At 57.3% G+C, this 27,962-nt stretch overlaps 2 protein-coding genes across 2 annotated transcripts; one reads left to right on the top strand and one right to left on the bottom strand.

The window, feature by feature from the left end:
- The first annotated feature begins 1,357 nt into the window (after positions 1-1,357).
- RACK1 (receptor for activated C kinase 1) lies at positions 1,358-9,316 on the top strand. Its single transcript, XM_075017269.1, has 8 exons — positions 1,358-1,565; positions 3,019-3,190; positions 5,099-5,246; positions 6,039-6,134; positions 6,604-6,714; positions 7,861-8,001; positions 8,711-8,821; positions 9,197-9,316. The coding sequence occupies exons 1-8, from the start codon at positions 1,457-1,459 to the stop codon at positions 9,260-9,262; spliced, it is 954 nt and encodes a 317-aa protein (XP_074873370.1). The 5' UTR covers positions 1,358-1,456; the 3' UTR covers positions 9,263-9,316.
- A 3,884-nt stretch (positions 9,317-13,200) lies between these two features.
- On the bottom strand, positions 13,201-27,871 carry TRIM41 (tripartite motif containing 41). The gene is made up of 6 exons (XM_075017008.1): positions 26,982-27,871; positions 23,344-23,439; positions 19,583-19,813; positions 18,525-18,547; positions 15,756-15,883; positions 13,201-14,861 (listed from the first exon to the last, which is right to left on the bottom strand). The coding sequence occupies exons 1-6, from the start codon at positions 27,840-27,842 to the stop codon at positions 14,344-14,346; spliced, it is 1,857 nt and encodes a 618-aa protein (XP_074873109.1). The 5' UTR covers positions 27,843-27,871; the 3' UTR covers positions 13,201-14,343.
- Positions 27,872-27,962: the final 91 nt, after the last annotated feature.

The raw sequence follows: 27,962 nt of genomic DNA on the forward strand, positions 1-27,962 counted from the left end.
ATATAATGCAATAAAATGAATAAAGGCAAAACTGATGCAAAACCTTTGGGTTTTATTTAAAGGACAGGCCCGGTTGCAACGCCGCTTGTAAGCAGACGTTGGGCTGAAAGAAAATTCTAGACAGAAACTTGGTGTGATACACCTCCAAAGTACATGGGCTGGGCCCCAACGCTGCGGAGGGAGGGGCTCTGTTGGGGGGCTGGGCCAGGCCCTGCACTGGCTGGGAGAGGGGCTGGGGCCAGACATGGCAGAACCTCGCCCAGACGGACGGACAGACAGACGGACACAGCAAAAATAACGCATATGATAGATTTCTACTAATCTTGCTAGGTCGCAGTTGGCTGGAGATTCATTTTTTGGGTCTCTATGGGACAAAGCTGAGCCAAAGCCCCCCCTCCATCCCTGTGTCGCAGCGCCAAGAGGTGCAGCCACAACAGAAGCGGTGCCCGCAGCCTACTGAACCGTGCAATGGCCTGCGCAGGCGGGAGATGCTTAGCTTCGTCTCCGTTCAGAAGCCCCGGCTGATAGCAGCCGGGCTCCTGTTTTCCCTGCCTTCTGCTGTGAACCCCAAGCGATGTTGCCGACAATGGAAGAGCCCTGCCTGGGCTGCTAACAGCAGCGCTCTAAGGCTACGTCTACACTACAGCCATCTCCAGCCCTCCTCCTCCAGGGTGTCGTCCTGCACCAGCAGGACCAGCCGCACCCCCGGCTGGTGAGTCTTCCACGTGCTGCACGGCACGTGTGTCCCTCGCACGCCCCGCCCCGCCCCACGGCTCGCAGCCTGGCCGGACTCATGCAAGCCCGGCCCCGGCCCCGGGCCCAGCTGAGCAAAGGTGGGGGGGGTGAAAACCAAAAGGGGGGCAATGCACCCCGGGATGGTGATGTCACGGGCTCACCACCCAGAATGCCACGGGGCCGCAGGGATGGTGGGGGAGCCGACCGCACCTGGCACGCTGCACGTGGGAGCGCCCTGTACGGAAAAGGAGGCAATATGGCCGCCGCCAGGCTGTAGGCAGTATCTGGCCGCCGCCATTGGTATGTGACGCTGAAGAACATACGAGTATTTTTTATGGGAGGCACCATGGTGCATGCCCTACGCAGGCCACCGTACTGTGTTCAAACTTCCTGGAGGCAGCGCCATCTTGGATCCAGATAAGGACGCCGCCATATTGGAATATGACGATTCCTCACATGAACCGCAGGACTTCCTGTTCTATGTGATTCTCCGGTGTCTCGCAGGCGCCGCCATTTTGAGAGCACCACCTGGCGGCGGCCATCTTGCCGTACGACACCCCTGTCCCCCCCCCGCCCCCGGCGAGGGCTATTTCCGCTTCCGGGTGAGGCGGGCGCTTCCTTTCTCTCTGGGCTACTGGCGGAGCGAGAGGCCGGGGCCGGAGCCGAATCCGCCTTCATCCTCCTTCCCCGCTCGCGCTGAGCCCGCCGCGCCGCCGCCGCCATGACGGAGCAGATGACTCTTCGCGGCACCCTTAAGGGCCACAACGGCTGGGTGACCCAGATCGCCACCACCCCGCAGTTCCCGGACATGATCCTGTCCGCCTCGCGCGGTGAGCGCCGCGGGAGAGACCAACCTTCGCGGGGGGGGGGGGGGAGCATGGGACAAACCATCTCCTGGCCGGTGGGGGGGTGATAACAAAACATATTCTCCCACGCCGGAGGTCGCTGTGGGAGAGTCCATCTCCCCAAGCGCGTGGGGAGGGGGAACAAATGGGAGACACCATCTCGTTGTCACCCGGAGGGGAGAGGGAAACGTAGGAAGATCCCATCTCGTTGCGGGAGGTGGGGTCAGTAGGGTCAGACCAATTCATACATGGGGGGCAGGGAAGCGCGGGACCATCTTAGCCTAAGGGGGTAGTGGACTATTCCATACTCAGTTGTGGGGGGGGAGGGTGGGAAGGACCATCCAAGCGGGGGGAGAGAAGCTGGTGTCATGGGGGGGTCAGGGTCAAGCCACGGGGGGGGGGGGGTACAGAGTTGGGCTTCTTTGTGGGGGAGGGAGTCCAGGTGGGGGTCTGGGGTTAAGTAACCTGCTGGGGGAGGAGGGGATGTGGTTCAGGCTCCGGACACCTGGGTTCAATTCCTGGCCCTCCCCCGCACCCCGCCAGGCCCCTGTCAGCAGCAGGGCGATGCCCCGTTTCATGGGGGCACATCCCATTTGGGGACCCTCGACCCGTTGGTATGGCTCCTGGTGACGCCCGGCAGATCAGGGCCTCCCCTGCCTCAGTTTCCCCCTCCGCGACGCCAGCTCTGTCTCGCGGGGGTGGCCATGAGCGTAGACCCTCGTGAGAGGCGCCGGGATTGGGCGGAGGTTGGGGGGAACCTGGCGTCCAAGCGTCTGGGGGGAGACCCGGTGTCAGGCCTCAGTGCCCTGGCAGTGGGAAGAGGGGTGACTCAAACGGGGTTGGGAACAAGCCCCTGGGGACAACAATGGGGTTTCCCAAACACAGCCCCCCTCTGCTTTGAGCCGCCACCGGCCGTCAGCCCCCAGTTTGTTTGCGGCTCTGTTCAGGCCCTTTCCTCTGGCGAGCATGTCGGTACCGTTGGGGTGCTCGGGGTCGGCTCTTCCCAGCCCCCTTGATTACATTTGGCTCATCCACTGACCCTCCTGGGGCCTGAGGACGTGCCCTGCGACGACGAGGGGCTGTGGGGAAGGCCGGGCTCTCAGCCTGTGGTTGTGAAAACAAGGGCGAGGCCTTGGCTGCCTCAAGGTGTGGGGTGGATTTACCTCCCTGAGGGCCATAGGTTTAATCCTGCCCCAAGTCGGGGGTCTGGCTGGTTTTGAGGGGGGTGGAGGGCGTGGAGCTTTATTTTCTGTGGTTGGCACGTCATAAATGGGGATAGGAGGACAAGGAAAGGGATTGAGGGGTTTGACTCTGGGGCTCCGGCCTGGCCCTAGGGCTGTGAGGGGGACGGAGGCCTGGCTGGCTGGCCTGGAAGGGAGCCGGTCACGGCTCAGGCCCTGCCTCCGTGGGGCTGACTCCCAGCTCTCCCTCCCCGCAGACAAGACCATCATCATGTGGAAGCTGACGCGGGACGAGACCAACTACGGAATCCCGCAGCGCGCCCTGCGCGGCCACTCACACTTCGTCAGCGACGTGGTCATCTCCTCGGACGGGCAGTTCGCCCTCTCCGGCTCCTGGGACGGCACCCTGCGGCTGTGGGACCTCACCACGTGAGTGCCGGGCAGCTGGGGGGGTGGGGTCAGTCGGACGGGCTCCACCCAGCCCCCCCGGCTGTCCTGCCCCTGCAGCTCCCCATAGTGGGGAGGGGCACTGGAACCCCACCCCAGCGCCTGTTGGCTTGATTTAACCCCCCGTAACATCCTGGGAACGGATGGGCCTGGCCAGTGTTTCCTGTAAGCTGAGCCCTTGAGCTGTTGCCCGGGAGAGATTCAGGTGCCGCTCAGCTGCTTAGCCGGGCGTGCAGAGCCAGGGGGTGTGTTTCTGTGGGTCGTGTGCATCTGTCAGGCTTTGGTTCACAGAATAAAATTTATTCCACCTACAGATAAAAAAAATTAGAGCAGCCTCTGATCCTGGGCTGGATGGACCTGTGATCTGACCCCGGTTTGGCCTTTCTTATGTTCTGCAGCCAAAGGGGGAAGTCACAGGGAAGGGCGGAATTTGTGCAAAGGGCAAAGTAGATCCAGAGAAGCATAAAAGGGAAGGGGAGGGACAGAGAGGAAAATCAGGGCCAGGATTGGTGTTCTCCATCTGCTGAACACTTGGGCGGCCACCCAAGAGAGATTTAGGTGCTGCCCAGCTGGGTAGCAGAGCGCGCCTAGGCTGTATATTTCTGTATGTGGTGCACATCTCCGAAGTCCTTGGTGCACATAACAAAATTTAATCCACTTGTGGCCAGAAAACATCAGAACCCTGCTGGGAGTTTCCTGGAAGGGGGTCATGAGACATGGAAATTTACAATATATAGGCAAACGCACACCCCCCAGCTCTGCCTGTCCCTGGAAACATGCGCACGCTTAGCTGTGTGGTCACCCGCCTTTTATTGGTTCCTGGCCAACGTCCGGGAAGCCTACGACTGTTGGAGGTCAGATGGGAAGTTTTCTACCTGGAAAGGTTGAGCTGCTGCTGCAGGGAAACAGCCAGGCGGGGGTGTAAGGCCACAAAGGGGGGCGTTTCCTGCTGAGGCTGGATTGGTTGCACCCGGGGACAGTGTTCCCCGTGAGCTGCGCGTCTGTGTGGCTGTTTGGGAGACGTTCTGGTGCCGCGTAGCTGAGTAGCCGCTAGGTTTTGTGTCTCTTTGGGGTAAGCGTTGGTACCTGCTTAGGTGCATGTCAAAAAAAATTCTGCGCATGTATTCCACGTGTAGAGGAAACCCTGGACAACCCTGGGGCATCAGCATGTCTTAAATCACCCCCCTCTCTTTGCCCCGAGTCCCAATGATTAGACCTGACACGCCGTCTGATCCCCCGGGACGTGACGACAGGTCCTGCAATTATGATGGGACATTGGGGGCGAGGGCGGCGAGTTCTCCCCGGGGTTTTTCTCCTCCCCCTTCGCCAAAACGAGCGACACCAGAGTCCTTGGTTTTGCCGTTTCCTGCCCTGTCTGGTTCTTTCTCTGGGCCGCCCCTTGGGAGAAGCACCTCAGAAGTTACTTGAGTAAAAGTGTAGCCCCTTCCGGGTACTCGAGTACAAGTGAGATGTGACGTTGGTACTTGAGTACAAGTGAGATGCGCTGTGTGTACTTTCACTCAAAGTAGTTTTTCAGGGGGACACTGGTAGTTTGTAGTTAAGTACATCCTCCCCCCCCCGCTATACTTTTACTCAAGTAACTTGGGTGCTTTTCCCACCTTTGCCTCTGGCTGAGCTGCTGGGATCCCCTGTCATTTAGCTGCTGCCCCTTCCTGCTCCTCCCAGGAGGTGAAAGAGGGTTTCTCTCTGGGAGGTGTGGGAACGGGATCGCTGCAGCACCCAGGAGGTCTCCCATCCAGGTACTACCCAGGCCTGACTCTGCTGAGCTTCCGAGGCCAGGGTGGTCTGAGGTCGGGCGAGCTGGGAGGTGAGGGGGAGGTCCCCAGGGCCGGCTGGGGGTGACTCAGGGGTGTCTCTCTCCCCCCACAGAGGCACCACCACCCGCCGCTTCGTGGGCCACACCAAGGATGTGCTGAGTGTGGCGTTCTCCTCCGACAACCGCCAGATCGTCTCGGGCTCCCGGGATAAAACCATCAAGCTCTGGAACACTCTGGGCGTCTGCAAGTACACAGTGCAGGTGCGAGCCGGGGGCTGGGACCTCGCTGGCTCCCCTGAGTCGGGGATAGAACCCAGGAATTCCCAGCTGCGCCGCCTCTAACCACTAGTCCTCATTGCTGCCTCGGAGCTGGGGACAGAACTCGGGCGCTCTGAGGCTCTGGTTCACGTCCTCCCAGTTTCTCTTGGGGCTCAGTGGCAATAACAAACCCGCCTGGTTTTGAGCAGGAACCCGCTGACGGGGAGGGGGTGGCAGAGGTCCTCACGCCGTGCAGGACAGGGAATTGATGGTGAATGATTCAGAGAGGGTGCACGTGGGACCTGGGCCTCGCGGCAGGAGCGGGGGGTTCGTACGGCCTGGGCAGAGGACATACGGGTGAGGTCTGTGGCCAAGTCCCCCCGAGTTAAGCTGGAGTAACAGCCCAGGGGTTCCCTGGGGATTCATTAGAAGTGGCTCGGTGGTTGTTTTACACGTCTCCTGCTGGGAAGTGGGGCTGCTCCCATCTGGCGGGGGATCCGGGGCTCTCTCCTGCCCTCCTGGCCCCAGTGATTACATCTGACACGTCTGCTGACCCCCCAGGGCCTGATGATGAGATGTCCTGCAATTATGAGGGGATACAGGGAGGGTAGGTGGAGCCCTGTGAGGCTGGGCAGCTGCTCATGTGGGCCTGGGGGGGTTGCGAGAGCTGGTAGGATGGAGCCCCCGGGATGGGGGGAGGTAGGTGAGCGGTGGTGGTGGGACAGAGCTGAAGAGTCCTGGTCTCTGCTGGTTCTGACCTGCATGTGGTTCCCGACTTCCCTCTGGTCTCCCCAGGACGAGAGCCACTCGGAGTGGGTGTCCTGCGTCCGCTTCTCCCCCAACAGCAGCAACCCCATCATCGTCTCCTGCGGCTGGGACAAGCTGGTGAAGGTGGGTCGGAGGCGGGGCTGGGCTCAGGCCATTGCCGGGGTTGCGACCTGGGCTGGGATCTCTGCCAGTTCCCCATCCGCAGGGCAGTTCCTTGCTGAGTTGGGAGCGTCGCAACAGGGGGCACCTGCAAATTGGCGTTGTCCCAGAGCTCCTGGATCGCCCTGCGGCCAGGGGATAGGCCGGGGGCGGCTGATCCCTTGAGGAGAAACAATTCAGTGCTGGGGATTCGTGGCTTGTCCCTGCACCTGCTGGCCTGGCCTGGAGGTGCCGCTGCCCTGCCCTCCGGGTGGGTCGGGCCCAGGAGAAGCAGGCGTCCGTGGCTGTGCTGCTGAGGGCTGTGAGAACGTGGATGGGTGGGGGGTTCTGGCTGCTCCTCCAGGGGGGCGAGGTGCTGGAGCTCGGCTTGGCTGACCTGTGAATTCCTTTATGGCCCGGAAATCTCTGCTGACGTCGTTCTCCCGCCCCCCAGGTGTGGAACTTGGCCAACTGTAAGCTGAAGACCAACCATATCGGGCACACCGGCTACCTGAACACCGTGACGGTCTCCCCCGACGGCTCCCTCTGCGCCTCCGGCGGCAAGGTCCGTTCCCAGCCTGGTGCAGGGGGCTGGATTGGGGTGTCTCTCGCTTCTGGGTTCTGTCTGCCTGGAGGGGTCGCAGATCTCTGCTCAGCCAACCTGGGCAGCTGTGGCCATGTGTGTCCCGGTTCAAAACGCCCATGGGACGGGCTGGTGTGAATCAGAGCCGGCTGCCTCCGTCCTGCCCAGAGAGCCCACTGCTGAGGGGGCCCCGGAGGCTGGGAACATTCGCTGGCTCTCGGCCTGTGAGGGGCTGAGCCGTGACGAAACCCGTATCTCTGTGATTGCGTCTGCATGCGGAAACCCAGGGGCTGTTTCTGAGCCGCCCTGGCCCAGCTCCCCGGCTCGCGTGCTAAAGGGAACCATAGAACACTGGAACTGGAAGGCACCTCGAGAGGTCATTGAGTCCAGTCCCCTGTTCTCACCGCAGGGCCAAGCATCATCTAGACATCCTTGTTAGATGTCTGTCTAACCTGCTCTTACATATCTCCAGCGATGGAGGCTCCGCAACCTCCCCAGGCAATTTATTCCAGTGTTTGACCACCCGACAAGTCAGGAAGTTTTTCCTAATGTCCAACCTAAACCTCCCTTGCTGCAGTTTAAGCCCATTGCTTCTTGTCCTGTCCTAGGAGACCAAGGAGAACAATCTCTCCCTTCCTTGTAACCCTCTTTGAGGGACTTGGAACACGGTAGCAGTTTTCCTCTTAGTGTTTTCTTTTCTAAACTAAACAAGCCCAGTTCTTTCAGTCGTCCTTCCTCATCCATGTTCTCTGGACTCTTCGTCATCCTTGTTGTTCTTCTCTGGTCCTTTTCCAGTTTCTCCACATCCCTCTCGAAATGTGGTGCCCAGACCTGGACACAATACTCCAGCTGAGGCCTAGTGAGCGCTGAGTAGAGCGGGAGCCATGTCTTGCTCTCAGCACTCCTGTTAACGCTACCCAGAATCACGTTGGCCTGATTTGCAGCGGCGTCACACCGCTGACTCCCCAGTCGGTTGCCCCCTCGCGTGGTGCCGTCCTGCAGCAGGGAGTTGCGCAGATGAGCCCTTTGCCGCTTGACCTCTGAGGGGCACCGTTGCCTCGGTTCAGGCCGCAGGCGGGTCGGAGGGGGGGTCTTGTTTGTCTGACCCTCCCTCTCCCCTGCCCCCAGGACGGCCAGGCCATGCTGTGGGACCTGAACGAAGGCAAACACCTCTACACGCTGGACGGCGGCGACATCATCAACGCCCTGTGTTTCAGCCCCAACCGCTACTGGCTCTGCGCCGCCACTGGGCCCAGCATCAAGATCTGGGTGAGGCAGTGCCCCGGGCGGGGCGGGGCGGGGCTGGGGCAGGCTGTTTATACAGGGCTGGGGATTTCCTGGCTGTGGGTCTCCTTCCATGGGACCCAGAGTCGCTGCTCTTCCTTTTGCCCTGGGACCGGGCGTCTGTAGGGGCCGTGCCCCGGGACTCTGGCCTGCCCTGGAGAGGGAGTGCTTCCTGTTTCTGCAGGGGAAGGAGGCTGCCCTTAGGGGGTGCGCCCTGGGGCGGGGGCGGTTACTTCTACCCCAGACAGTAGCTGTTGGGCTTTCCCATAAGGAGCTGCCTCCCGTCTTCTCAGGATTTTTTCCATCTACGGGTGGAATAAACTTTTCATGGACTGAATCACGTGCAGCTGTGCACCACCTATAGAAATCCACATAAATGACTGTGGGCACCGGAAGCTCTCTTGGGTGGCTGCCCAAGCACGCCGCATGCAGGGAACACTGGGCAGCTCCCCTAGTGGCCCTGGGCCTTACTGGATCTGCAGTGCCCATGGAGAGATCGGGGCGGGGCCGTGCTCTGGGATCTGTGGGGCTGGAGTCCCCGGGGGCCGTGCTGTGATGAAACACACGATGCCATCTGACTGCATCTCCGTGTGGAAACCCAGAGGCTGTTTCTGAGCCGGCTCTCAGGGCGGCCCTCCCGGGCGGGTGAGTCCCAGCCTGCTCCGTCCTCTCACCTTCTCCCCCTGTCCCGCAGGACCTGGAGGGGAAGATCATCGTGGACGAGCTGAAGCAGGAGGTGATCAGCACCAGCAGCAAAGCGGAGCCGCCTCAGTGCACCTCGCTGGCCTGGTCCGCGGACGGCCAGGTAATGGGAGCCTGGCCCTTTAACGTCCCGCTGCCTCGCTGAGGGGGTGGGGTCAGAAACTCAGTGCCTTGGCGGAATCTTAAAGGGCCGGGACCCTGTGTAGCCTCACACCCGGCCCCATGTGGTAGAAGCAGCCAAGGAACCTGCTCTCGGCTCAGCCTGTGGGAAGGCTGCTGAGGGTGTGGGGTGGGATGCCTTGATCACAGTCCTGGTGCCTGTCAGGCCCCATTCCCACTGTCCTGCCCTGTGACCAGGCTGGCCTCAGAGCCCCTCCCAGACGAGGTCGCCCAGCCCAGCAGTTACCCTGGGGGCTGACCCGCCGGCAGCCTGGCTCTGCCTGCCCGTTACTGACGCGTCTTTTCCCTCCTTCCCCAGACCCTGTTCGCCGGGTACACGGATAACCTGGTCCGCGTCTGGCAGGTCACCATCGGGACCAGATGAGAGCCGGGGCGCCGTCGGCCTTGGTGGAAAAGAATCAATAAAGGACATTTTGGAGTTTTGGGCTGGTTTGTGCGTCCGTCTGAGCTGCTGGGTCACATCTGCAAAAGCTGGGGGAGGCGTGGCCCAGTGCGTACGGGCTTGGCCCTGGTTGCAGATCCCAGGGGGTGAGTTAAAGCCTTGTGGCATGGGAGTTCTTAGCATGTCTGGATTTCTGACAATATCTCGCCTGCCTTGGGGTGGTGGAGGTTTTTCAGGTGTAAAGTCACTGTTAAACTCTTGGCCTGGTCATTGCCTAAGGGAAACAGAGGCAGGCTAAGGTTCCCCCAACCTCCCCCTGTGGGGGAACAGCCGATTCGCAGAGCACCCACACCGAGGGGTGTGTTTGGTGGGGCATGTGGATGGAAAAGATTCCAGAGGGCAGGTGGTTGGGGGGCCCTGAAAAATCTTCCCCTGCCACAGCCCCAGAGCTAGCGGAGCTCAGTTTTCCCAGTCCCAGGGCACCAGGAGGGAGCTCAGAGATCTGCCTTAGAATCACGGGGCTGGAAGGGACTTCATGAGGTCATCCAGTCTAGAGCAGGACCAATCCCAGCCAGGACCTTGTCAAGCCGGGACTTAACCTCTAGGGATGGAGATTCCACCACCTCTCTAGGTAACACATTCCAGTGCATCACCACCCGCCTGGGGAAAGAGTTTTTCCTAATATCCAACCTACACCTCCCCCTCTGTAACTTCAGACCATTGGTCCTTGTTCTGCCGTCCCTCGCCACTGAGAACAGCCTCTCTCCATCCTCTTTAGAGCTCCCCTTCAGGAAGTTGAAGGCTGCTATTAAACCACCCCTAAATCTTCTTTTCTGTAAGCTAAACAAGCCCAAATCCCTCAGCCTCTCCTCATAGGTCTTGTGCTCCAGACCCTTAATCATTTTGGTTACCCTCTGCTGAACCTGCTCCAATACATCCACCTTCTTTCTATGCTGGGGGGCTAAAACTGGACACAATATTCCAGATGTGGCTTCATCAGTGCCCAATAGAGGGGAACAACCACTTCTCTAGATCTGCTCAAAATGCTCCTCCTATGCACCCCAGTGTGCTGTTGGCTTTCCTGGCTACAAGGGCACACCGCTTACTCATATCCAGCCTTTCATCCACCAGAACCCCTAGGTCCCTTTCTGCTGTACTGCTGCTGAGTCAGTCCAGTCCCCAGCCTGTAACAATGTTTGGGATTCTTCTGCCCCAGGTGCAGGACTTTGCATTTCTCCTTGTTGAACCACATCAGATTTCTTTTGGCCCAGTCCTCCAACTTAACCAGGTCACTCAGGATCCTATCTCCACCCTCCAAAGTATCTGCCTCTCCCCCTAGCTTAGTCTGGGCCAGACTTCTCAGATCTTTCCAGGGTCCTCTGTAAGCTAAGCACTCGGGTGGCTGCCCAAGAGAGAATCAGGTGCTGCCCACTGCTTTGCAGGGCACCCACAGCTGGCAGCATTTGTCTGGGGTAGTGCACATTCCTTTGCACAAAACAAAATTTATTCCACCCTTGGATGGGGGAAAAAGGTTGGAGGGAGCCCTGGCCTTCTCTCTCCCCTTGAATGTTCCCTGTGAGCTGCTCCAGAGGGATTCAAAGGCTGCCAATGGATTAGCAAAGCACCCTCAGCCAGCAGCTTGTTTCTGGTAGTGGTGCATGTAGTAAAATTTATTCTGCCCCTGGATGGAGAAAGGGCACCGTGCCTGCCCCCTACGCTGGATACCTTTTGGCTTTTAGTTGCTTTTCTGCTCACGGCATGGATGACACAGGCCTGAGGGCTGTTTGGGGGTGGTTTAGCCTACACCATGAGTTAAAAAAACCCAGAGACGTAGCCAGGAAAGTCTCATGAAAGAACAGCTTGTCCCCTACCCACCCTCCAGGGGCAATGCCTGTGGGAGTTTCCATACCTGATGGCTGGGACCAACTTGGCTGGGGAAGAGGGGGCAGTTTGTAAGCACTGGAGAACCCAGAGCTGGGAACCCTGAGCCAAAAAGCCTTTGAGGACAAAAAGGAGTCACTGGGTGAAATGAGGGGGCTGCTCCTGGGTCACATCTCCCTGCCCCTGAAGGTTGGAAAAAGGTGGTCCTGTCCCACATTTCAATTTTTTCCACCCAAGGGCAGAATAAATTTTATGCACCCAGGTATGTGCAGAGGTGCACCACCCTCAGACATAGGCTGCCCCTTGCCAGCACTCTGCTGATCAGCTGGGCAGCAGTTGAATCTCCTGGGCAGCCACCCATGTTCTCAGGTTACAGAGACTGCTGGTCTGGCTGCGGGGATCTCTAGGTAACAGCCACAAGTGGACTCTCAAAGCTTTGATTTCACCCATCTGCTCTAGTCCCACTGAACCCTGCATTCCTCAGGCACTTCCTATGGGGCAGCACCCCCAGCTGCACCCAGGTGCAGAGTGACAGAAATAGCATAAGACCAGATGGTGCCATCTGATCACACAGCGTGACCCTGGGTCACCCCCTGCACCTGGAACAAGACCCCAGTACCACGGCCTGTGGGAGACGAGGACAGCACAGGCCCCAGGCAGGGGCTGGGACCACTAATCTATTTTTTCCATGGGGTGGAATAAATTTTATTTGCACCAAGGCATGTGTCAGGCACACCACCAGGAGAAACAGGCTGCCAGGGCCTCTGGCACTCTGCTGGGTGGCACCTGACTCTCACATGCTCATTTAGCACGTTAGCTGGACACCAACCAGGATGATCTAGCTGGTGTTTCGTCCCACCAGGAGGGCAGGGGCCTGAACTCAAGGATCTCTGCAGGTCCCTTCCTGTTCTATGACATTGCTCCCGTGGGGCTCCGCTCTCAGCTGCAGAGAGCCATGGCCAGAAAATCCAGCTGGCTGGAACCCGAAAACACAGTCCTGGAGGCGGCCTGGCCTGCCTGGGGGAAGATGTCTGACCTCTGGGGTGCTGGTGCTCCCAGGGTATGTTAGGGAACATCACCTAACCTCAGCCCTATGAATCTACCTCCTGGGCTTCCTGTCAGAGGCGGGACAAGCCTGTGTCAGGTGCTGTCTGGTCAGACTCACAGGACTGGAGGGACCCCTAAAAGGTTTTCTGTGTCAGGACCCAGCGCCCTCTAGACCATCCCGACAGTGCGTTTAACCTGCTCTGAAGCATCTCCAGTGATGGAAATTCCACCATGTCCCTGGGCAATTTATTCCAGAGCTTAACTGGACAGGACGTGTTTCTTAACGGCCAATCTAAACTGCCCTGGCTGCAATTTAAAGCCCGGCTTCTCATCCTGTCCTCAGCAGTTAGAGAACAATTCTTCTTCCCTATGCCTTGTAACAGCCTTTTTAGGTACAGGTTGAACCTGTCTCCATCCAGCACCCTCAGGACCTGACCAGTGCTGGATGAGAGAATTTGGTGGATGACAGGAGGCCAATATTCTCTAGCATATTATCAACATGTTCACTCTCGCTGGGCTCTTAGAAGACATTTCGGGGTGAATTGCAGCTAAAGAACAGCACAGAGCCAGGACTGGTGGCTGAAAAACTTTATGGGACCGTGGGAGATTTGCCCACCCCCAGGATAAGTGGTCACCCAGCTAACTAAAATCATGCCAGATTACAGAGTTTGCTGGACGAGACAGTTCTGGACTAGAGAGGTTCAACCAGAACTTGAAAACATAGTTCCCCTCTTGGTCATATTCTTCCCCCCGACTGAAACAACCCCAATATTTACCATGATCCCTCCTAGGTCACCTTTTCTAAACCGTTAGTCATTATGGTCACCAGCCGTTCTCTGATTTGCCATGTCTTTCCTGAAACTCGGTGCTTAGAACTGGACACGCCGGACCAGCATTACTGTTGTAGCCATTATTAGAAATTCAACATCTTTCCTGAAACCTGCTAAAGCTCCACCAAGCTCCAGCCAAGGCAGGACAGAAGAGACAGAGGCTAAACTGTACAATCTTCTCTTTATTAATTATTATTAGAACCTTTCAAAAAACTAAATCTCCATTTAAATCTTGGTTTAGCCAAAAATATTCCAAACTTGCTTTGCGACGTCAACCGAAGAAAAACCACCACCAAACCTCGACACACAGCAGGTACGGGCAGCGTCTTTCTCGGGGGGTCGCTGGGAATGGGAACGCCAAGGGGCAAACCGCTCAGGGCACAAATAAAATAAATAGCCAACCCGCAGAGAGGGCTGGAGACGGCCGAGGCGAGCGAGGGCAGTGGGTTTCCAGAACAGCCGGGCTCGCAGCGGAAGCCTCTCCCATGATTCTTGGCCTCTCCGGACATGTGAGCCAGGGATTTTCTTGCAACGGGGCAAGGGATAAATGGACGTGGTCGTTGACTGCGGGGGAGCTGAGCTGAGCTGGGGGAAGGAGAGATCCAGGAGCGTTCTCCAAACGCAGGATGTGCCTGATGGTCCCAGAGGCGACCTGCCCACCAAGATCAAGAGGACTAGGGCAGGGAAGAACCAACGGGCGGAAGAACACTGGACGCAAGGAGGGGTGTGGGGAGTGCTAGTTCTGCAGGGTTGGTCTTGGCCCCCACGCAGCCGTATGGGACTGGGAAGAGACCGCCGGGGTGTGGTGCTGGTGGAGGAAGGCCTGGAATGAGGTCTGAACAGCAGCGGTGGGAGGGGAGACATGGGACAGCTGGAATTCTCGCCTCTGGGCTGCAAGCTGGACTGAAATTCAAGCAGATCTGGGGCAAGCTAAAGGAGCTGGAGTCCTTCAGGACAGAGCAGGGGGCTGGCAGTTCTGGGGATGCCCAGAGCTCCCTCGTCAGGCCCGCAGCCTCGACCTTCCGCTCGCTCCACCTTCCCGGCCCGGAGATGCGAGCGAGAGTTTGGCGGGGGCGCCGGAGCCCTGAGCGCAACAGCAGCAGCAGTTACAGCAGCACACCAAGAGCAAGTCCTGCAGGATGTGGTGAAAGCCCACGCGGCCTCTCGTCACCAATTCCCGCCCACAGACACGCGGCGCAAGGCAGCAAGCTTGGAATGTGCGGCCGGCCGAGGGGACCTCCCCAGGCCTGCGTGCAGCGCCAGGTCCCCTGGCGGGACTGCGGGGAGGAGCTGGGACCAGGCGGGTCAGGTGCAGATCTTGATGCGGGTGCCCTTGGCCAGGATGCGGAAAAAGGGGAAGATGCGCTCGCGGAAGGTGGCATTGAAGGTGTGGATGTGGGCCATGTTCTCAGCGTTGTAGAAGCACAGCTGGCCCCGCTCGTAGTCCAGGTAGACCCCAAAGCGACGCAGCTTCTCCCCGGGGGGCAGCGCCGTCTGCTCCGTGGCCGTCAGCGCCTGGTACTTCTTCCCGTTGGCCCCCACGCACCAGATCTCCCGCTTCTGGTAGGGGCCCCCCGTCTTCTCCTTGCGCCGGGCTGTCTCCCGGGCCGCCCCCACCGCCCAGCCCCGCCGGCCGCCCACCTCCACCTCCCAGTAGTGCCGCCCCTCGCTGAAGCCCTGGGAGCCCAGCACGCAGTAGTCGGAGTCGAAGCGCTTGGGGTTGTCCGGCAGGTCCTGGCGGCGCTCGCCCAGCTTGACGCTCCGGCGGTCCAGCGAGAGGCTCAGGTGCGGGTGGGCGGTGTCGGGGTCCAGGGTCACGTCGGCTGAGGAGAGAGACACATGCGGGCAGGAGAGCAGAGGGAGGGGCTGGAGCAGCCGCTGACCTCAGCTCAGGCCTCAGGCACCAGAGGGCCTGACCCTGGTCTCAGCTGAGCCTGGGCACAGAACAGCCTCTGTTCTCCGCCCCAGCCTGTCATCTCTTCGGAGAGCGATCAGGGACTGTGTGTGTCTGTGCAGCGCCCGGCCCGACGGGGCCCTGATCTCAGCCAGGGCAGGGACTGTCTCTCGCTGTGTGTCTGAGCAGTGCCCAGCAAGAGTGAGCTCACCGCTGGTGTCCAGGCACTGAGATAACACAAATCAGCAGACCCCTACCTAGAGGTTTCTATTTACTACTACTATTGGCTGGCAACTTCTGCCAACTTTGGTATTGATTATCCAGCAGGGGGCAGCCTTCTCCTAACTCAGACCAACAAACCTGCTGCTCCCCAGAGCCAGGCGCACAGCGAGCTCTGAGCCAGGACCACAGCGGGCTGTGGGGCTGGAGCGTGCGGCCCAGCAGAGCTCAGGGGGAGCTGGCAGGACAGGGGCGGAGACTGAACACTGCAGCGCATTAGCAAAGCCGCCGGGGGAAACCAGGAGCTGTCAGAGCTGGGGGGAAGGAGGGAGCGAGGCCAGGATGACAGGCAAGGGCTGTGCCCAGAGCTCCCTCCAGTTTTTTCCAATCCATGGGGCAGAATAAATTTTGTTCTGTGCACCGAGGCGTGTGCGGAGGTGCACCACCAATAGAAACACAGGCTGCCGGCTGTGGGTGCTCTGCGGCACCGGACTCTTCCCTGGGCAGCTGCCCCACCGCTCAGCTAGCTGGGAAGCCTGGTCAGGCCAGGGGAACAGCAGCAGGTGTGGGCAGGACCAGCTAAGGAGGAGCTGGTCTCCTTTACCTTGAGGGACTTTGCGGAAGACCTTCTCCATCTTCCTCATCACCACGTCCTGCAGGAAGTAATTGCGGTATTTCCTCCCCACGTCCACGGGCACCATCTCCGGCTCTTGGAATTTGACGCTCTCGCACCTGGCGAAGGGAATACAACAGCCATTCAGGGGCTGGGCCTAGCGGGCAGCCTGACCTATGGAGGCAGAGCAGTGAGTAGGTCTCATGGCAAGTTAGGCTTTGTCTAGACCAGGCAGGGAAGCCGACTGCAGAGAGGCAATTCCAGCTGTGGCAACTGTGTAGCTAGAATCGACTTATCTGCAATCAGCTTACCTGGCCGTCTACAGAGGGAAGTCGACGGGAGAAACTCTCCCATCGATCTACCTTCCTCCTCACGACACCGAGGAGTATAGAGGTCGACCACTGAATCCAGATCGTTCAATTCTGCGCGTCCCTGCTGGGCACATGAAATCCAGCTCATGTCTGCATGTTGACCCCAACAGGTCAGTTTCGCACCTCCCTGCCAAACATGCAAAATCGAACCCTGGAAGATCAACCCTGAATGGGATTGATCTTCCAGGGGTAGTACAGACGTAGCCTAAGACATCAGAACTTAAGAACAGCCACGCTGGGTCAGATCAAAGGTCCATCCAGCCCAGGATCCCATCTGTCGACCAGTACCAGGTACCCCAGAGGGAGTGGAACGAACAGGCAACAATCAAACGCTCTCTCTCCTGTCATCCAAATCCAGCTTCTGACAAACAGAGGCCAGGGACACCATTCCTACTCCAGCCCGGCCAACAGTCATTAATGGACCTAAGCTCCATGAATGTGTCTAGCTCTTTTTTAACCCATTGCAGTCCTAGCCTTCACAGTCTCCTCTGGCGAGGAGTTCCACAAGTTAACTATGCGCTGAGTGAAGAAGAACTTCCTTTTATTTCTTTTAAATCTGCTGCCCATTGATTTCATTTGGTGTCCTCAAATTCTGATATTATGGAAACAAGTAAATAATTGTTCCTTGTTCGCTTTCTCCACACCGCTCATAATATAAACCTCTACCAAATCCCCGCCTCAGTCTTCTCTCTTCTAAGACGAAAAGTCCTTGTCTCTTTAATCTCTCTTCACATGAGACCTGTTCCAAACCCCAATCTTTTTTTCTTCCCCCTTTTCTAACAGGAAGAAATCTTTTCTGAGCTGAGGAGAAGATATCTGGGCACACTTTTCAAGATGTGGGCACGCCAGGGCTTTATATAAAGGCAATAAGATCTTCTCCCTCTTATTCCTTATCCCTTTTTCGAGGCTTCCTAAAACCCCGTTTGCTTTTTTGCCGGGCGCCACACACTGCGTGGACGTTTTCAGAGAACGACCCACGATGCCTCCAAGATCTCCACCCTGAGGCGTTGTAGCTAAATTAGCCCCCATCATACTGGAAGTATATTGGGGTTATTTTTTCCCCCCAATGTGCTTGACCTTACGCTTCTCTGCATTAAATTTCATTTCCCATTTTGTGGCCCAGTCAGTCAGTCGGGCGAGATCTTTTCGAAGCTCCTCACGGTCTGCTTTGGTCTCAACTACCCCGAGCAGTTTGGTATCGTCTGCAAGCTTTGCCTCCTCACCGTTCAGCCCTCTCTCCGATACCAACGTGGCTCTTTTCTCTTTGAAGCTTCAACAGCTCAGGGATGGTTCAAAACCAATGGCTGACTCAGAAGCCGTCATGGGGGCTGAGTAAATACACGTGGCAGGACCGTCTCGGAGCCAGCGGCTCTCGGGTAACGTTCCACCCTCTTCGGGTCTGCCTGCGCACCCGGGGGGTGAGGCGGGGCAGCCCCTGACCAAGACTGGGATAACTATTACATAGGAACCTGGCTGGGTTGAATTCTAGGCAATACCGAAATCTCGCTGCCACACCTGTAACTGCACGGTGAGACCCCCCCAGATGTGTAAAGCCAACCAGGCTGCGGAGTTAAGATCTGAGGTGTGCAGGAGAGCCCAGAGTGAGTGAGCGGGAAGGCGGGCGGGGGGGGACACCTGCTGCTCTTTGCTCCGTGAAACGTGGCTCCAGCTTGGAGTCGTGTGCACGGACTGTCCACAGCTGCTCTGCACACACGTGCCGGTGCCGGGAGGGGGAACTGCATGGGGGTGGCAGCTCCGGTGAGAGCCAGGCACTGGGTTAGACCGAAGGGGGACGTGGATGGGGATGCCTGGCTCAGGGGGAGGGGAACTGGGTTAGATTAGGGGGACTGGGGGAGGGGAAGGGGACTGAGTCAGAGCAGGGGGCCGGGGGGTGCCTGGCTCAGGGGGAGGGGGACTGAGTCAGAGCAGGGGGCCGGGGGGTGCCTGGCTGAGGGGGAGAAAGAGGGCACTGAGCCATGTATTACACATTCTTTTTTCTCTCTCTCCTTGCACCTTACCACAGCTATGTTGGCTCTTAGTCCATGACTGATCGGCCACCCTGGCCTAGTGATCAGACTCTCCTAGCAGAACTCAAGAGACCTGGGTTTCACTCCTGGCTCTGCTGCTGCCCTGCAGGGCGAGTCGCACTCCACCCTTCCCCAGGCCTCAGTTTCCCCATCAGTAAAATGGGGACACGCTTTGCGATCTCGAGGACACGCCCCACAGAGCTAGCGAGCGCTCTGTTTCCAGGCGAAACACGGCTGATCGATTTCAACCGGAGACCTCACCGAACAGCCCCACATTTCTACGGCACAACCTCCTCCGAAACCAACAATCGGTTTCCTTCCTGTAGCAACAGGTGTGTCGCCAGAATTCGCCCACGACTGACCTGATGAAGGTGTCTTTGATGTCCTGAAAAGAAGGGGGGGGGGGAAAAAAAAAACAAAAAAAAACGATTACAAATAAGCCAGTGAAAAACACGGCTGCTTCTCCTGAAGCACTTGGCTTGGCCGCACCTCAGTGAGGTCTTTGAGCACCGTCTTCGCTGCGAGCGTGGGAATGAGCTCATCGCAGCCAGGAGGATTAGTCATGGACTTGAGCTAGAGCACCACCTCAGCCCTATGGGCCTACGAGGAGGCTATAAGGGATTTTCAGTGGGCATCACCATCTGAGCTTTCGGCAGCCTCCCCCCAAGTACAGCTGGGGGAGGAGACCATTTCCCGTGCAACTTCCTCTCCCCAGAGCACGCTGATCTGAAACTGGGGATGTCTTGGTTCCAACCATGTCCCTTGGAGACAGAGAGAAAAAAAAAAAACTGTGCTGCCCAACGTTCCCTCTAATCTTTAATGTCCGCATGCAGAATATTTTTTATGTGCACCAAGGCCTCTGCGGACGTGCACTGCCACAGGAAACAAAGACCCTGCTGCTCTGCTAATCAGCTGGGCGGCACTTCCTGCTTTGGGCAGGGGGCTGGACTGGATGACCTCCTGAGCTCCCTTCCAGCCCTTGGGTTCTCGGACTCAGATCTCGCTCTCACAGAGCTTACAGGGAACCCTGGTGCTGCCTGGGAGACGGCAGCGGAATAGGTTCAAGTCTCCAGCTCTGAGTCACGGCAAGTCGTCTTTTGTTCCGGATCGTAACCCAAATCTGGGGCGTGCCGTTTGGGTTCTGCAGGCAGCGGGCACCCTCCCCCCGGCCCCTCCTCTTGCAGGGAAACATTCTCCCCGGCGGTGGCTATGGGCCAAAGGTTTTGTGTTCATTCCCCTGGGGAACCAAACGCCTCAGCTGTTGCCACATAGTGGTCCCAAGTCCCTCGCCACGCGGCAGCTGGAGAAGGCCGTCCCGTCTGGAGGAGGGCCCTGGGACTGAGGAGGTCTGGGGACAAAAGACCAAGGTGGGAAGGCATCTGGGGCAGACCTCCGATCCCACGCAGTGGGGAGCTCTCACCTTGAGCAGCTGCAGCCCGTCCTGCCTGCTCTTGTCTTCTGCCTCGGCGATGAGGCGCCCGAGGGCGGCGCCCTGCTCCTCCAGCTGGCTGATGTTGCTGCTCTGGCGGGCGAGCAGGGCCTCGTAGCGCTCCTCCAGCTGGTGCAGCAGCAGCACCTGCTCCCCGATCAGGAACTGGTGCAGCAGCTCAAAGTCCGACTCGAATTCCTTGATCTCCAGCTTCATCTTGTTCTGCAGCGGGGACAGGAAGTTGCGTTAGACTCCACGTCCCGGGTTCGACCCCGTCGGTGACCTGTCCTAGGCTCGCACACCACCTGCAGAGGACAGTGGCGGCGGCACAGCCAACCCAGTGCCACAGTTGGTCCTGGCCACCGGGCCCTGGGATACTATGCCCTCAGCCAGCGTGTCCCAAACCATGTGCCGTGGGACACCGGCATTCCATGGCACACCAGCGTTCCGCGGGACCGGACTAGGTGTTCCGTGAAAAAATGTCAACACTATATTGCAATATTTTTCCTGCTAAAATACGAAATAAGAAATGATATAAAGAGCAACGAGAACGATCAAAGGGCTAGAGGATGTGACCCGTGAAGAAAGGCTGAAAGAATTGGGCTTGTTTAGTTTGGAAAAGAGAAGATTGAGGGAGGACATGATAGCGGTTTTCAGGTATCTAAAAGGGAGTCATAAGGAGGAGGGAGAAAACTTGCTCTTCTTGCCCTCTGAGGATAGAACAAGAGGCAACAGACAAACTGCAGCAAGGGAGGTTTAGGTTGGACATTAAGAAAAAGTCCCTAACTGTCAGGGTGGTCAAACAGTGGAATAAATTGCCAAGGGAGGTTGTGGAATCTCCATCGCTGGAGATATTTAAGACCAGGTTAGATAGATGTCTATCAGGGATGGTTTACACAGTACTTGGTCCTGCCATAAGGGCAGGGGGCTGGACTCGATGGCCTCTCAAGGTCCCTTCCAGTCCGAGCATTCTATGATTCTATGCGTGTATCAAAAATACTAAGGTATTTGAATAGTACTGAGGTTGTCAGTATATTCATATTTACAACGCATTCATAATAGTAGACCTATTATGCAGGGTGATTTAACAGCAGCCTTCAGCATCCTGAAGGGGAGCTCTAAAGACGACGGAGAGAAACAGTTCTCAGTGGTGTCAGATGGCAGAACAAGGAGCAACGGTCTGAAGCTACAGAGGGCGAGGAGTAGGTTGGATATTAGGAAAAACTCTTTCCCCAGGAGGGTGGTGAAGCACTGGAATGCGTTACCTAGAGAGGTGGTGGAATCTCCCTCCCTAGAGGTTTTTAAGTCCCAGCTTAACAAAGCCCTGGCTGGGATGACTTAGTTGGGGTTGATCCTGCTTTGGGCAGCGGGCTGGACTAGATGACCTCCTGAGGTCCCTTCCAGCCCCAGGATTCTATGATTCTATGTGACTGTTGCCAAAACAGATGGAAAAACTGTTAAAAAAAAAACTTAAATATTCCTTATTTTTATAGTCCAGTTGTTTTCTGTAAAACTAAACATATAAAAACACAACATTTAAAAATCTTTTTCACCCCTCATTTGTTTTGCTTTTTTCCCCCCCCATTAAAAAACATTTGTTTAAGCTTAAAGGAAGGACAGTCCTTTTTTGAACAATATCCTCCTTCCCATTTTTGCAAAACAGAATGACACTTACCCACCTTTCAGCTACTGCACTGATGTTTTGGTTTTGTATTTAATTTTTATATGTAATTATAGGGCTGACAACCGTCATCCTATTAGCACAATACGTGTTCAGTCAGATGATTTTCTTTTGTTATTTTTTGGTCTTTGTAAAATAAAAAACATCTGAAAACCCAACTCTTAAATCAACTTTTGAGCTTCATGTGCGGCTGTTTTTCAGTATGAAACCCCACCGACCAGGCTGAATGTGTTCTGTCAATATAGCTCAAGCCCAGAACAGTTTAGGAAACGCTGCCCTTGTTCATGTTTAACACCAGCTCAGCTAAGCTTCTTGTAGCAGCGGGTACTGAATGCTTTGGGCCTGCTTAGCCAGCTAACAGCAGTAAAACTCGAGCTGGCAGCCAAACCCTAACCTGCTCTGGGCTGCACAAATCCAGATGCTGCAGGACCAGTGGGGATCTTCCTGTAGGATAGAGCCCTGCAATAGGGAGCCTATGGGTCCCCCAGGATCTGATGCCATAATAGCAGGTCAAAGGTCCTTTGTTACATGTGGAGTTGGGTAGGTAAAACCCCCGGATGGTGGCGATTTGCAGAAAGATTCAGTCTTTGGTCAGTTTGTCCGAAACAGAACAGCAGCCACATAAAGCAAGTTGTGCTTTTCATTTTTAAAGCAAGGGGCTTTTTAATAGTGAAATTTAAGGCTGGGCTAGAAAGCAGTTTGACAGCTGTAGTAACAGGAATGAAAGCTTTCTTTCCCATACAGCTTAAGCATGAGTTGTTTTATTTTAGTGGTAAAAACTGGATCTGTATTCCATTCACTTTTTTTCCAAGGCGCACAGAAAAACCCGTCTCTTGCAGGCTAACCAATCTCAGAGGGGTCGTCGTGTGAGCCTGTAGCATCACAAACAACAAGCCGGGCTGTGGCACCTTAGAAACTGACACGTTTGTTCGGTCCCGAGCTTCAAGTGGGTCTTATCCACAAAAGCCCGTGTCCTAATACATTTGTTAATCTCGAAGGTGCGAGGTGACAGGATGTAAATTGTTCCCAGGTGGGCTCTGCAGTAAGAAAAGCTGGAGAACCTGTGAAACCCAGGGGCAAACGGGCAACAGATAAAGCACAGGAGCAACGCCAGACCAATGGGCTGTGGGTCGAGGTGGGAATTTGGCTCACGTGGTTTCTTTAAACATGAAAGAAGAGACCCCCTTGGCTGTTTCTCAAACAGGAGGCCATGGGAAGGGTCTAGGTAGGCTGCCCCATCACTGCCCCCTATAGAACGTCCCTCTCCCCTCCACGCCCACAGCCTCCAGAGCAGGATATAGGCAGCAGCACCATGAAAGAAATGGCTGGAAGCAGCCAACAGATGGACAGTAGCCAGGCCATGGGGAGGGAGGACCAAGCTGGGGATGCAAAAGAGGACAAGGTTGGGAGGAAAATGGGGCAGGAGAGGGGGGAGCAGGAGGCAGAGAAGGGGTGGATACGAAGGCACAAAAATATACTAAGCAGCCAGTGAGTGGCCTTGTAAAAAGGTCTGGGTAGCAAAGCAGAGGATTTGGATATCACGTGACCCTTGGGGAGGTGGCACGCCCGGAAGCCCTGGCTCAAACGACCCCGAATTTGGATTCCCTAACCCTGCCCTGCACTCTCGGGCGGGGTGTATTTTGCAAGACAATCTGAGCCAGTGGGTGGGGTTTTGGGCACTTAGAAGAGCAAATCCAGGGCTTGCCTGTACCAATGCGGCTGCTGGGCTGCAGCCATCAAAAAGAAAAGAAAACGGGAAGCCGCTCGCCCTGGGGGTTGCCAAGGAGACTGCCTGAGTCTGCAGAGAGCCTGCCCCAGTAGCCCAGAGGAGAACAAGTTCTCCTGTCCCCTGCTCACCACACTCGGGGTCAGCTCTGACGCGTCACCCCCAGGGCTATTTCAATGATGATCAACTCAGCGGCTGGACGAGGGAAGGAGACAGGAGTCTCCAGAGCGGATGCAGAGACGGAAGAGACCTCAAGAGATGTGTGACTTCAGGGGACGTCTCACCACCTCAAGCTGAGACCCCTCCAGTCCCTGCTCGGGGTGGGAGGGGGAGGCTGGCACCTGCCTTTAGCTCAGTAATTTTCTCCTCTTCGCTTGACTTCTGCTTCAGGACTGCATCCAGCTTCTTCTTCAGCGGATCCAGGTGGCTCTGGAGTTTCATCTACAAAGGAAAGACAATAAACATCTACCCAGCCCCGACAGGGTTATCACCACATCAGTCTGTGTTCTCTTCCTCCCTGGGTGGCCGTCCAGTCTGGTCTCAATGGATCAGGAGGTAGCAGTCTAGGGGGTTGGAGCAGAAGGTTAGCAAACCTGGGAACCATTCCTGGCTCGGTCACAGACTCCCTGCATGACTTAGGCAAGCTGCTTGACGCGCTAGGTGCCAGATCCCAGTGTGTGAAAGGGGGTATAACCCTTCCCTGTTCTGCCCTGTGTTTACACCCTGCCTGCGTGCGCAGAGCCTAACGGGCCTGCCATCCGCTGGCGTTAAACCCAGACTCGTGACACTCAGAGAGACACAAGCCTGGTTTTGCTGGAAGACAGAAGAGTGTGTGGCAGGCTGACACCTGAGCTGCAGCTGCATACACTTGGGGCTCGCTGCACGTGAAACACAGCGCTTCAGTATCACCTGTGCACACGCACAGGGAGTGGGTCACCCGTGGGTGTACGTTACTCACAACTTCAAGGGGCGGCAGCTAGATGGATGGATGAGTTCTGTCAGCCGACCGCTGCCCACACCAAGGGCCAGGTGGGCTTAACTATATCATCTCTAAGCGACGTAATTATGACATCCCACAAGTCAGTCCAATAAAAGCAATTACCTCACCCTCGTCTTTCTAACATCCCAGGACCAACAAGGCTGCAACACTGCAAATGCAGTAAGCTCCAAAAAGCCAGTCTGAGGTCCTCTGGCTTCAACCCAGATGTTTTGATACCCCGTTTTCCTGCTTCTTCCCCCCCCACGTCTCTACCGCTGTGAGGAAATCCCTCAAAAAACCAGGGGAGACAGATGGATTGTACAGATGGTCTGCCAGGGAACCAGCTAACCACACAGCGCTGTCCACTGCATGCAGGAGAAACTGACAAGAGAAATAAAACACCACCCCCCGGGGCCCACACACACCCTCTCCCCATCTCAGGACTATTTGGCACTGATCCTGCAAACACTCATGAGGACAGTGGGGTGTGCATCCCCCGGCTAAACTCAGCAGGGACTAGTTGGTCTGGTCAGCTGTAATTTTTACAAGCATTTATGATCCGAGTTCACCTAGGAGGCTCCAGTCCTGAATTAGAGACAACAGCATTTAATTGGTTAACCAGTAAGCCTCACCCTAAACGCATGGTTAACCAGTAGGGGCTGGAGAAGCCCCCAGCCTGCCATGGGCAGGGGGTTGCCCAGCCCCACAGGGCCACCGCAGGTACGGGCGCTCCAGCTGCGCCAGGGTGGTCCTGTCCACCGTGGCCCAAGGGGACAGCTCAGAAGGCGGGATGGATGGCTGGGGAGACCACTCCAAGCAGCCACCCCATCATGGACAGTGACTGCTCCCGCCCAGCTGTAGGCCCCTGCCTGCAGCGCTGCCAGGCTGGGCTGCTCTGATCGTGGTGGAATGTCCCACGCCATCAGAGGCGCTGCAGACAGGACCGCTCCACCCCGACCGGGCCAAACCACCAGAGGGGGCTGCCCCAGGGCCGAAGTGGCCTCCCCAGCTGCCCCCCACTCCATTTTTAACTGATTAACCATTTCATTAAACTTGATTTTCCATCCCGACCACGAACCGTTCCGCCGCTGTGCTAGGAGCTGTACACACAGAACAAAAAGGCACTCCCTGCCCCACACAGGGATGTCTGATGGCTAACGGGTAGGCACACAGATAAGCATGAGGCACACCCATACGCTTACCACTTAACCGGCCTTGGCTGGTGAGCTCTGCCCATGGTCAGCCATGCCAGGCTGGAGCAGCCCCAGAGGGGGCCGGTGGCTTGGGCAGTTGATTGGAAGCTCCACTGTTAACCCATTAAGCACTGACATTTCCCGGGTTAATGGTTTTAACACCCCAGCCCCAGAGAGCTCAGCGAGAGCCCTGCACGGATACAGGCCTTGTCTGTGCAGGAGTGGAGCTCCACGGACACACGATGAATCTCCGCAGACCTACAGGGCTCTAGCAGGAGCACAGACTGCTGGGGGGACGGGAACTCTGCCCAGCACCCCGCAAGCTGCCAGCACACAGTAGTGCCACCCAGGACAGCTGCCTGGGGCCTGTCCCCGGGTGAGCTGCGTGCTGATTTCTGCATGCTGTGCTGCTGCTGCTGGTTCCAGTAGAGCCCTGAAGCTCCATGGAGATCTGCTTTACAGCCCTGGATGGCCCCATCCATGGATATAAATGCTGCATCCCTCCCGGGTTCCACCTGCGTCAGCCTGTGGGACTATGCTGGCAAGACCCCAGTGACCTCATCCACGTGCAGCCCTGAGGGACCCTCGTGCGCCTCTCCTGGGGGGGGGGGGGGGGGGCGCTGCTGTTCCCCCCAGCCAAGAAACCCCAGAGGCTGCCCCATTCCAATCACAACCCACAGCCACGCTGGGAATGCGCAGTCTGGAACTCATCACTTGGCATCAGCAGGACCAACCGGGAGAGGTTACGGGGGCAAAGAGGGTTTGCCCCCTCTGCGGTCCAGCCAGCCGGGGATGTGTGTGGGGCACACGCTGGAGAAGGGAGTCCTCTGTCCGGGGCCCATTAGGGCTGGTGCACCAGGACCAGCCTTAAAGGTCAGATCACCCTCCCACCACTAGCAGTGGCCATCTTTCCAGGCCATTTTAAGCAGCCTAAAGACTCAAGGATCACAGGAATCGAGCCCAGATACCGAGGTCACCAGTGTCACGGGTATTGGAAGGGCTAAGTCCCTACCAAGTCAGCACCTAAATACCTCTAACGCTCCGGGGCCAAGTAACTGACAGTTGCGCTGTTCTCTTCCTTTCCCAACCCAGCCCCATCCTGTTATTCCACCTGACCTCACGACGGGGATATCAGACCCTGAATGAGTGGGGAACCCCTGTGCCTAAGCGGAATACCAGCACACAGACATCCGTGGGAGGGAAGCCTTACAGCCTAAGCTACCTGTGACCTGAAAAGGGCCCAGAAAACACAGCTATGGGAACTGGAAGCCAGCCAAACAGCTTCTATCTATTCGACCCCAGTGCAATGCAGCACCAGTGGCCTCTAACCAGCCTTACCAACTGGCTCTATTCGACCCACACCTTCCCACTGTGAACAAAACTAACCCCCACCATACTAATCCCCCACCTGGTCAGCCCAGTAACTGCCCGGCAATCCTTCAAAACCTCCACTGCCCAGGCATACAGATAAGCACGAGGCACACCCATATGCTTACTGCTTCACCGGCCTTGGCTGGTGAACTAACGGGCCCTGGACAGAGGACCCTGTTCTCCAGCATATCACCAGCCACCCTCCAAAGACAATTCCCTCACTGAACCAGCACTGGGCTTCAGCTGCCCACTAGCTTTACCGCATCTATGGCTGACAGCCCAAACCCTCTGCAAACCAAGACAGAGCATCATCATCCCCTACTCAAGCCACCCGGCCAATCCAACGCGTCCCCACCAGCTGACTCCCATCTGTGCCCAACCATCTCCACCCACCCGGGCTCTGGGTAGCCCTACCAAACCCAACCCTGCCCACCACGTACCTTGTAATCCTGCACCACCTCCTCAAGCGGGACCACGCTGTGGTGCTTGTGGGTCCGGGACTCGCGGCACACCACGCAGATGGCCAGCTCATCCACCTCGCAGAAGAGCTTGAGGGGCTCCTGGTGCTTCTCGCACAGGGCTCGTTTCTCCAGCCCTGCTGCAGATGCCGCTGCACCTCCAGGCCTCCCAGAGGCAGAGGTCCCCGTGGCCGGCGACGTGAGCCGCTGCGGGTGCGGGTGCATCTGTCGGATGATGTGCACCATATTGGCCAGCTGGAGGTTGGGCCGGAAGTTCCTCTGGGGGAAGGTCTTGCGGCACTGGGGGCAGGTGAAGGGTGGGGAGTGTCGAGGCCGTGTGGCCGCTGCTGCCGGCGGAGGCGGTGGCAGTGCCTCTTCTTCCTCCTCCTCCTCCTCCTCCTCCTCCAGGTCCTCTTCCTCCATCACCTCCTCATCGTAATCGTCCTCCTCAAAGTACAGCTCATCTCCTGCCTCGTCCTCCCACATGTAGTCCTCCCCTGGGTCATCCCAGAGGTCGGCTTCCTCGTCGTCCTCACTCCACATATAGTCTTCATCCTCAGCTCCATCGTCCCCCTCCTCTTCCTCCTCATTGTAATCTAGATTGTCATCCTCCTCCAGCTCGTCCTCATCGCCATCCACCCCCGCATCAGCCTCCGTGGCCTCGTACCCATCCCGTCCCTCGCCCTCCTCCTCACCGCCCCACAGCTGCGTGATGCAGACGCGGCAGAAGTTGTGGCCGCAGCCGATGGAGACGGGGTCGGTGAAGTAGTCCAGGCAGATGGCGCACACCGCCTCCTCCTGCAGCGTCTCCACCGCGTTGGGCTGCACCCCCAGACCCCCCATGGAGCTGCCTTCCCCAGCTGCTGTCGCCATGGGCCCCCGTGCGCCACTAAGACCGTAGCCCCCCAGGGTCCTGACCCCACCCCCAACTCCCCCCAGGGGTCCTGAGCCCCCCTCAGCGCC

The sequence above is a fragment of the Carettochelys insculpta genome, chromosome 22 (genome assembly GCF_033958435.1).
Source record: "Carettochelys insculpta isolate YL-2023 chromosome 22, ASM3395843v1, whole genome shotgun sequence".
In the NCBI taxonomy this organism is placed as follows: Eukaryota; Metazoa; Chordata; order Testudines; family Carettochelyidae; genus Carettochelys; species Carettochelys insculpta.